The sequence below is a fragment of the Urocitellus parryii genome, chromosome 5 (genome assembly GCF_045843805.1).
Source record: "Urocitellus parryii isolate mUroPar1 chromosome 5, mUroPar1.hap1, whole genome shotgun sequence".
NCBI lineage: Eukaryota > Metazoa > Chordata > Mammalia > Rodentia > Sciuridae > Urocitellus > Urocitellus parryii.
In genome coordinates, this window is record NC_135535.1 from 160979692 (window position 1) to 160989623 (window position 9932).

Sequence of the window (9932 nt, forward strand, 5' to 3'; positions counted from 1 at the left end):
TTACGCTCCTCCGGAGCTGCGCATGCGCCGCGTGCCCCAGTGGCGTAGGACCTCGTCTCGCCGTAACTTGCCGCCGGGTGGGGTCTTGTGCTGGCCGAGGGCCGCCAGCTGCCAGAATGGACATGGCGGCCGGACGCACCGGAGTTATGCTGGCTGCCCTTGGTGTGCTTATTGTCTGTGTGGCCAATGGCTCTGGGCCTGTGGCTGAAGGAGAGACGAGCGGGGAGGTGGAGTGGGTGGAACCATGGGACGGCTCTGTTTTCCGGCCGCCCTCGGCCCTGGGCGCGGTGGGGGTGGCGCACAGAACCGGGAGCCCGCACCTGGGAAGGCAGGAGACAGCGGACTTGCCGGTGCTGCTCTGGTGGAGCCCTGGACTATTTCCCCACTTTTCAGGCGACTCGGAGCGCATCGAGTGCGCGCGCGGCGCGTGCGTGGCGTCCCGCGACCGACGAAAGCGGGGGAACACGCAGACGCGTGCGCTGCTCTTCTACGGCACCGACTTCCGCGCGTCTGACGCGCCGCTGCCGCGCCTGGCACACCAGAGCTGGGCGCTTTTACACGAGGAGTCGCCCCTCAACAACTTCTTGCTGAGCCACGGCCCGGGCATCCGCCTCTTCAATCTTACCGCCACCTTCAGCCGTCACTCGGACTACCCCCTACCACTGCAGTGGCTGCCCGGGACCTCCTATCTGCGCCGCGCGGCGCCTCCTCTCCAGGAGCGTGCGGAGTGGCGCCGTCGCGGCTACGCACCACTGCTCTATCTGCAATCCCACTGCGATGTGCCGGCGGACCGGGACCGCTACGTGCGCGAGCTCATGCGCTACATCCCGGTGGGTGAAGGGGGCATGCGGCAGGGAGGGGGCGGGCCGGGAGGAGCCCAGGAACCGGGAGTCCAGGGCTACAGGCCCAACCCTTCTGACAGCCGTACTCTACTCCGCTCAGGTGGACTCCTACGGCAAATGCCTGCAAAATCGGGAGCTGCCCACCGCGCGGTTTCAGGACACGGCCACAGCCACCACTGAGGACCCAGAGCTCTTGGCTTTCTTGTCCCGCTATAAGTTCCACTTGGCCCTCGAAAATGCCATCTGCAACGACTACATGACAGAAAAACTGTGGCGCCCGATGCATCTGGGTGCTGTTCCGGTGTACCGCGGCTCTCCTTCTGTGAGGGACTGGATGCCGAACAACCACTCCATCATCCTTATTGACGACTTTGAGTCCCCTCAGAAGCTGGCAGAATTTATTGACTTTCTGGATAAGAATGATGAGGAATATATGAAATACTTGGCATATAAGCAACCTGGGGGCATCACCAACCAGTTCCTTCTGGATAGCTTGAAGCAACGGGAATGGGGAGTGAATGATCCTCTACTGCCTAACTACCTGAACGGCTTCGAGTGCTTCGTTTGTGACCACGAACTGACTCGGCTGGACGCCGTGAAAGCCCATGAACACTCTCCTGGGGACATCCCTGTCCCTGAGCCTCACATTGCCCAACCCGCTCACATGGACTGCCCAATGCCCAAACCTGGCTTTGGTAACTTGGAAGAGATTCCTGAGAATGACAGGTAAGGTTTGCTGGCATCCAGTGCAGCTGTCAAATCAAATTGTCTACTTCCTTGCTTACTGTAGTTGATTTTTCAGGTTTCAGGAGAGCCCAAACTCCTGAGTCTGATAGACAGGCTATTTATAGCCTTGCCTCAGTTTATCTGCCCAACTTTCTTTCTCCCTCATCACTGCCTGTACAGGCCCTCTGTTCTGGTTCAAGTGGCTTTTTTTTTTTTCTGACTACCATTACAGACATTGTTCACAATAATTGATTCTCACGTGTTATTGCCTTATTTATATTGTACATTTTTACTCATCCTTTTTCATTTTCATTTTGCCTTGTTTCCTCAATTACTCTTGTTGACACCTTAAAGAAAGAATGAGGGGGCTGGGGATGTGGCTTAAGTGGTAGCTCGCTCGCCTGGCATGCGTGCGGCCCGGGTTCGATCCTCAGCACCACATACCAACAAAGATGTTGTGTCCGCCGAGAACTAAAAAATAAGAAATATTAAAAAAATTCTCTCTCTCTCTCCCCCCCCCAAAAAAAAAAAGAAAGAATGAGCCCATGTCATAATTTTCTCTTATTCTCCTCAGCAAAAGAAAGGGGGAAAAAAAAAAACACACAAACAAACAAACTGGAATGTAACTCAGTGGTGGAGTACTTCTGGATTCAGTCCCCAGTATTGGGAAGAAAAACAATAACCCTGATTTGGAAGATAAATTATATGTTCACACTAGACAGAATTGGAGGAATGCTTTCATAAGATTAATGATTAACAACGATTGGCAGTGTGGTTGGAAGGGAAGTGAGTAATCAACAGTAGTAGATCACAGAAGGTGGTGGCATTGGGAAACAAGGTCTTCATGGGATGTGGAGTGGGAAAATGGTAAAGCTACTTATAGCAATAGAATGGCCTGCAGAGGCTGACTTGGACAGTGGATGGCAGCAGAGGGCTGCTTATGTATGCTGCTGGTACAGTATGGTCCTGGTGGAGGAATCTTCTTCCACCAAGTATTCAGTTTATGTTGAACATACTATCAGTTATTAGAGTAAAAATATAAAACAATGTAAAACATTAAGAAAACATTTAGGTTATGTCTTTTAGACACTGGATGCCACTGCATCTTCATTTTGATTATTGCTATAAAGGTGAAACTTAAAATATAATCATCTGAAGACTCTTCCTTATTTTCCTTGGGATAACTACTATTTCCATAGATTGGTCCCTGCCATGCCTGCCTCTGAATTCCCTCAATATTTGGGAGCCAGAAGCTGGCAAGTCAGGAATTTTTACTTATTGGGTGGACTGTGTGAGGTTAGTCTTTTATTTTCTGACACTTGGGGTAGTACTGGATTGACCTCACATTTCCTTCACTTCACAGGAGAACCTTGTCCTAGACAGAGGAAGTGTATCTGCTTATGATTTCTTTGTCCCCACTCAGAGAAAGGCGGGATTCATCCCTGTGCTCTGATTCTAATACCAAATACCACTTGGTATTTCAGCTGGAAGGAGATGTGGCTGCAGGATTATTGGCAAGGTCTGGACCAGGGAGAAGCTCTCACTGCCATGATCCACAACAATGAAACTCAGAAGAGTAAATTTTGGGATTACCTGCATGAGATCTTCATGAAAAGGAACCAAAATCTCTAACTGCCCTTGTAAGAGCTTTTTACTTGGAAGATCTAAGGAGATCTTATTTTATCATGGCATACTTTCTTTTTTCAGTGACAAGGGCTTACTGCATTGCCCAGGTTGGCCTTGAATTCCTCCTGCCTCAGCCTCCCATTTAGCTGAGACTAGAGGCACATGCCATTGTGCCCAGACAAACATTCTCTTATCATGGATTTAGTTATCTTAATGGTGTGTGACCAAGGTCTCAACATGTGGTAATAGGTCTCCAGGAGAGATGGAGGCATCTAGTTCTTGGTTCATTGGGAAACAGAAGCCTAAAACACCCATTTGACACAAGGTGCTGGCCCAAAAGAGTTTTTAAAGGACTGTTCACTTCTCTAGCTCTTTCATCCTCTCAATTTTGAGGTAAGATGGGCCAGGTTACTTCTTAAAATTTCTGTTCTATTTCCCAAACTCTTCCATATTCTGTACCTTTCCCAATAATCTCTTTTCCTCATCTCTTGCTTTATGAATTGTTAAGCTGGTAGGGAAGCAAAGCTTCTGGTGTGTTTTATTCTGGTTTTCTGAGGAAGTTTTTGTTTTGTTTTGGTTGAGTCAGGATCTCATTCTGTTGCCTGAGCTGGTCTCAAGTAAACCTCTTATCTCAGCCTACAAGTAGCTGGGACTACAGGTGCACACCACTGTGTCCAACTCTTGGGGCCATATTTTTCATATTGTTACATTACTTTTCACATCAGATAGTTTATTTTAAATGGCCTTTTTCTAGTTTTAGGTTCTTTCCCACAATTTCAGATGGAGATACATAAACCTTGCCATCACTTTTTTACTGCTGATTTGTTTTTAGGGTACATCTGGAATTCTATTTCATTTCATGAAAAGATTTAGTAGCTGATACATGCAGTGTCAATAATGTACTGCTCTGATCTATTTTAGATCAAAGATGGAGACTAAAGTTGGAAATTATGGCAGAAAAAGTTGAATAGCCCAACTTCATTCAATCTATTACTGATATCCTTCCATACAGCTTTGTGGACAGAGAATTACTGTTTGATGGAGCGCACCCAAAGCCCTAAACTCAGAGATGAAGAGGCAAGGCAAGAAATTTAAGCCATCACAAGTGGCTGGCTAAATAAAAACCTTAAATTTAGGGATGCAGCCAAGCCCTTCTATTCCTGTGGCTCAAACAGATAGTCTAGTGAGTAAGGAGACCATGAGCTTTCCCTGGAGTAGTGGAACAAAAAAGAATATTTTGGATATTAGAGCAACTCTGGTTGTAATATATTAACAAATTACCACTGGACAAGTTCTGTAGCTTATCACTATATCTGATTATAAAATTATATCTATCCATATCTATATGTAGATAGGAAGATATATATGCATGTTAGATGCTTCAACAACTAGGTCCCTGTTTAACACTGTAGCATCTGTGGATATGATCAAGAAAAACTATAATTTAGGCTGTATTTCATTGCCAAGGTTTTTTTTTTTTTTTTTTTTTTTTTTAAATGGTGCTGAGGATTGAATCCAAGGCTGCGAACATGCTAATAAGCATGAGTTCTGCCTCTAAGCTACACTCCAGCCCTTCATTTTACACTTAAAATGATAAAAGATGTCCTTTATCATAGTAGGAAAAGTTTTCTTAATGTGTTTTGTCTCTTGCAGAAAAGAACAAAAAAAGACCTTCAAAAATAAATCTGTTAAAATTTGATATAGTTGGCACCCATAAAAAACACACAGGACTCTGATTTCTAAGCTTGCAATCTGTTTCAGTGCAGATGCTGATTCACATTGCAAAATACATATTGCACAAGTACAAACTTAGGTTAGAACTCAGATTGCATTCTGTGCAATAAAAAGGGTAAGTGATGGTTATGCAAGAAGTAGAATAATCCCTCCCTCTCCTAACTGCCAGTTCACATTAGCATTCCTTTAGCACTTTTATACACAAAGTAGGCCATTTGTTTTTGAATGATTTGCTGAAGACTCAGGCCTGCTTTGTGCTCAGGTCTTCCCAGACTTTCTTCCCTATTCCTTTTAACCATGTAAGTAATCACAAAAAACAGGGTAAATCAGGTGCTATGTTTCTATATGGGAAAAACAAAAACAAAAAACTACTAGGAATGGCACCCTGGTACTTATCAATTAAAAGTTTCACTTTCCCTATGGAGAAAGCAAGCAATGTTAATTTTTTTGTGGTTTGGGGCCCAGCTTGCTATGTATACAGCAGCAGTATATTTGCTGCAGGCTGTGCTTACTGATGGTAGAAGTGCCTGGTAGGAATCTTTGTTATTTACACTGTGCTCTACTGTGGGGGTAGAGCACAAGGTTAATGTCTTTATTCCTGCAAGTGTTGCTATTTTTATTATCTCAGGTTTCATTTTGTATAATAAACTGCTTTTTAAACAGTGTCTTCTGCTTGGTTACTTTTTGGGGTTGGGCATGATACAGTTGGAGACTTATAAAAATATTTCAAATGTGTTCTTTTAAGAAGTATTAACACTATTCTATGCACTGGAGATTCAGCAAAGATGATACACAAACAAGACTCCTTCTCTCATAGTGCTTAAATTTTAAAATGGATGTTGCAGATAGATAAGGCCATGAACAAAAATAAATTCAGACTATGACAGGTGCTCTGAAGAAAACAGGTTGATGGTGATGGGGTGTGAGAAGTGAGGGAAGGTTCTCTGACATGAACAGACTGAAGGGAAGAAACCCAGCCATGCAGATATCAATGGGAAGATTCTAAACATCTGTGATAAATGATTTTAACACAAATTTACACATCGAAGTAAATACTGCTCCTCCAAATTAGTCATCACATGAACTAAAGACTTGTTCAAAATATATCCCCTTTATAGAAACATTTCTTGGAGCTCATTTGGAAATGCCATAAGAATTCCTGGCACATCTTTGGGCTGAATTTTAGGTCGTTAAGAACTGAGTCTGAGCCAGGTGCGGTGGCACACGCCTGAAATCCCAGAGGCTTGGGAGGCTGAGACAAGAGAACCGAGAGTTCAAAGCCAATCTTAGCAACAGAGAGGTGCTAAGCAACTCAGAGAGACCCTGTCACTAAATATAAAGTACAAAATAGTGCTGGGGATGTGGCTCAGTGGTGGAGTACCCCTGAGTTCCATCCCCGTACCAAAATATAAATGAGAAGGAAGTCTGGGGGCTGGGGTTGTAGCTCAGTGGTAGAGCGCTTGCCTAGTACGTGTGAGGCACTGGGTCCACTCTGCACCACATATAAATACATAAAATAAAGGTCCATTAACAACTAAAGGTATAAAAACAACAACAACAAAAAACTAAGTCTGATGCATCACAACTAAAAAAGTCCCAGTCTATAAATACTATATGGTAGCTTCAACAGGACTGATGAGAGGATTAAAGATGAATGTGTAAGCGTTTAAACCTTATCCCACCCAATGGGATCCTTACAAAGGGGTGAACGGTATTGTTACAACATAAATGAGCTTAATTTTTCTTTGTGGCTTCAGAGAGGTACTAAAAGTAAAAAAAAAAAAACAGTTCCTGAAGGTTTGTTAAAAACATCTTTTTCCACCTAACATCTTTTTTTTTTTTTTTTTTTTTTTTTAAAGGAGAAAGAAAATTTATTGCTTTGCTAGCAAAGGAGAAAAGAAACACAGGGGACTCCTGTCTCTCATCGGGTATTTTTCGCAGCATTGGGAATTGATCCCAGGGCCTTGGCGCATGCTAAGCAAGCGCGCTACCACTGAGCTATATCCCAGGGACCTAATGTCTTAAACACTCACATTTTATTTCGCTCCTATCTTTTATCTTTGTACACGTCAATCACCCTCTAGACCAGTCAGCCACCATCAGAAACGCGTGTTTATCAGGACCCTTTCCTGCAAGACCACGGTCCCCAGAGAGGAGTGGCTTGTCTCCTAACCTGCAAACGAGTATAGATCCGCAGGCTTTCGAACCCAGAGCTGTTGTTGCGGAGGCCAGAAAAAAAAGGTGCACTGCGAGCCTGGACTAGCCAGTAGGGGTCACGCGAGGTCACGCACCGCGCCGCGGAGCCTGCCGGGAGCGCAATACACAATGGCGACTCCCAGTCTGCGAGGTCGCCTGGCGCGGCTTGGGAACCCCCGGAGGCCTGTACTGAAGCCCAATAAACCCCTCATCCTAGCTAACCGAGTTGGAGAGCGGCGCCGGGAGAAGGGCGGTGAGCAATCGGAGCCTGGGAGGCCCCGGAACGGGAACCGGAGTGGGGTAAGGACGGTTGGGTAGGAAGGCGGGAAGATGGGTCTCTTTGTGACTGAGAGTCCCTCAGTTCTTCCCCTCCAGAGGCGACCTGTATCACGGAGATGTCCGTCATGATGGCTTGCTGGAAGCAGAATGAATTCCGCGACGAGACGTGCAGGAAAGAGATCCAGGACTTCTTCGATTGTGCTGCAAGAGCTCAGGTGACAGCTCCTAGGGATCCTTCTCAAGAAAAGAACAGGGGGATGGATACAAATAATAGTTCTCCATGCTTTTTGCTAGGTGATGGGAAAGGTACTCGCTTTAATTTGTGATCTACTTTACGCCAAAGTGACAAAAATAACAGTTGAACGATTTGTTCCACATCTCTGAACTTTAGTTTTACTGTCAATATTAGAAACCACGTTGTAGAATTTTGAGAATGTCAAAGAAGTAATGAATGGAAAAACCACCTGAGCAAATTTAAATTGCTGCTTAAATAGATTGTTGAACTTATCTAAGGACAGTTTGATTTCCAACTTGGATTTAACCTCTAGTTTTTTGGTACCAGAGATTGAATCCAGGGGCACTTGGTCATTGAGCCATCCCCAGCCCCCCGCCCGCCCCCGACCCCCCCCCCCCCCCCGTTTTTTAAAATTTTGATGCAAGGTCTTGCTAAGTTGTTGAGGCTGGCTTTGAACTTGTGATCCTTCTGCCTCAACCTCCCAAGTTGTTCGGATTACATGGCATGTAGCACCTGCTAGCTTTTCTTTTTCTTTCTTTCATGGTCCCAGGGATTGAACCCAGGACCTTGTGCATGCAAGATAAGCACTCTACCAACTGAACTATATCCCTAGCCTACAACTGCTAGCTTTTAATCAATAGTAGCTTCAGGTCATAGTTACTTGTAGGTCCCAAGTCCCTTTTGTTGAAAGCTGTTTACACAAATGTCTCTGGATTGGTTAATACCTTAGTGTAGTTCGGAGCATTGAAAAATAAAAACTATGCGCCTAGGGCATACTTTAGAATTGTTATTGTTTTTATTCTGTTTTTAGGAAGCACGAAAAATGAGATCAGTCCAGGAGACCATGGGAGAGTATGGGAGTTTACCTCCCAAGAAATTGAATAAATTATTACAAAGGTTTCCTAACAAACCTCATCTCAGCTGAAAGTGGAGAAGCATTTTCAATGATTGGACTATCACTTCTGAACACTGTGCAGAGGCATTTTAGAGATGTTTGTACTGTCATGCTCTTTTCCAAGGGTAAAATGAGGTGATACCCTTTTTTTGCACTTTGGAGTTACAGTCTACATGGAAATTATGGTTTATCTTGAAATAAAATTCTCTGAAGAAAAATTGGCCTTTTGTTGTGAACTAGATACTCTTTTTTCTTTGTGTGTGTGTGGTGGGGGGAGGGATGGAACCCAAGGCCTCTGGAATTCTAGTTATTGTACCAGTGAGCTATATTCCCCAGACTTCTCTCCTTTCTTGAACCCTATATTCTCTCCTAGTTCCAGGAAGGTTTTTTCTTCCCAATTTGCCCTAGGGTGGACAAGATGTCTTTTTCTGCATTAGAATCCTTTACACCATTTAGTGCTTTTGCTTTGGTTACTAAGAATGTTGAAGTTTGCCCATACGTAGAGCTTTTTGCCATCATCTGTATTCAGTGAGTACTTATTTTGTGTACAACCCCTTCAAGGTCCTCCCTTAATGAAGTTCACAAACTGGTGATCCAGAGGTTCTTCAGATCTATTTTGTGTGGTCCATGTAGATAAAAAAAAGTTTTTAAATTACCCGATCTCATTCAAAAATAGAAAAAAATCCATTTTTAGCCACTGTTTTTAAAAAAAGTCAAAAAGCTCTGGCAACTGTATTTCCTTTTTCTACTTAGCAATAACCAGATAGAGCTGATTATTATTTGTCCTGATATTCCAGTGACCTCCCACTAGACTCTTTCAGATGGTGAAACAGGCTTGATTGACAATTATCTTCTGTTGTATTGCCTGTTCAGTTTTCTCAAATTACCAAAGGTTTTTATTTTTGTAATCCCCTGGTATTTAGGAACAATTGCACATAGCACTTTATGTGTATTCTGGTCTTTCAGGTATAATTGAGTTAATCTTTTCTATGTACTTTTTAGTAATGAATGAGGGACAAAGTGATCAGTGGAGTTTTTAATGTTCTAGTGGGATAATTATTAAAGAGGGGTCTTTCCTCTTTATCCCCCAGTACCTATTCACATACTCCTTGTATTCCATGTCTAGAGCACTGTGCCTACTGCCTAATTCTGCAAGCTAAGCCTTCTAGCTATAGGAGGCCCTTTGGACTAGATATAGGAGTTTTTTTGTGTTTGTTTTGTTTTTGAGTTGGGACTTGAACCAGGAAGTACTCTACTGCTGAACTATATCCCTGGCCCCAATCATGGTATTTTCATACCATATTACAGTTTATTAAAAATATCTCAGAATGATCCAGGTGTGATGGTGTACTCCTATATTCCCAGCAACTTGGGAGGCTGGGGCAATAGGATAAGTTTG

General features: G+C 43.8%; 2 protein-coding genes across 2 annotated transcripts; both read left to right on the forward strand.

Annotated features, from left to right (window-relative positions):
* The first annotated feature begins 90 nt into the window (after window positions 1-90).
* On the forward strand, window positions 91-5550 carry Pofut4 (protein O-fucosyltransferase 4). Its single transcript, XM_026390285.2, has 3 exons — window positions 91-830; window positions 943-1568; window positions 3053-5550. The coding sequence occupies exons 1-3, from the start codon at window positions 117-119 to the stop codon at window positions 3198-3200; spliced, it is 1488 nt and encodes a 495-aa protein (XP_026246070.1). The 5' UTR covers window positions 91-116; the 3' UTR covers window positions 3201-5550.
* Window positions 5551-7230: 1680 nt separating this feature from the next.
* Window positions 7231-8756, forward strand: Chchd1 (coiled-coil-helix-coiled-coil-helix domain containing 1). The gene is made up of 3 exons (XM_026390246.1): window positions 7231-7377; window positions 7500-7618; window positions 8450-8756. Exons 1-3 carry the CDS (start codon window positions 7254-7256, stop codon window positions 8561-8563), a joined length of 357 nt encoding a protein of 118 aa, XP_026246031.1. The 5' UTR covers window positions 7231-7253; the 3' UTR covers window positions 8564-8756.
* The last annotated feature ends 1176 nt before the right edge of the window (window positions 8757-9932 follow it).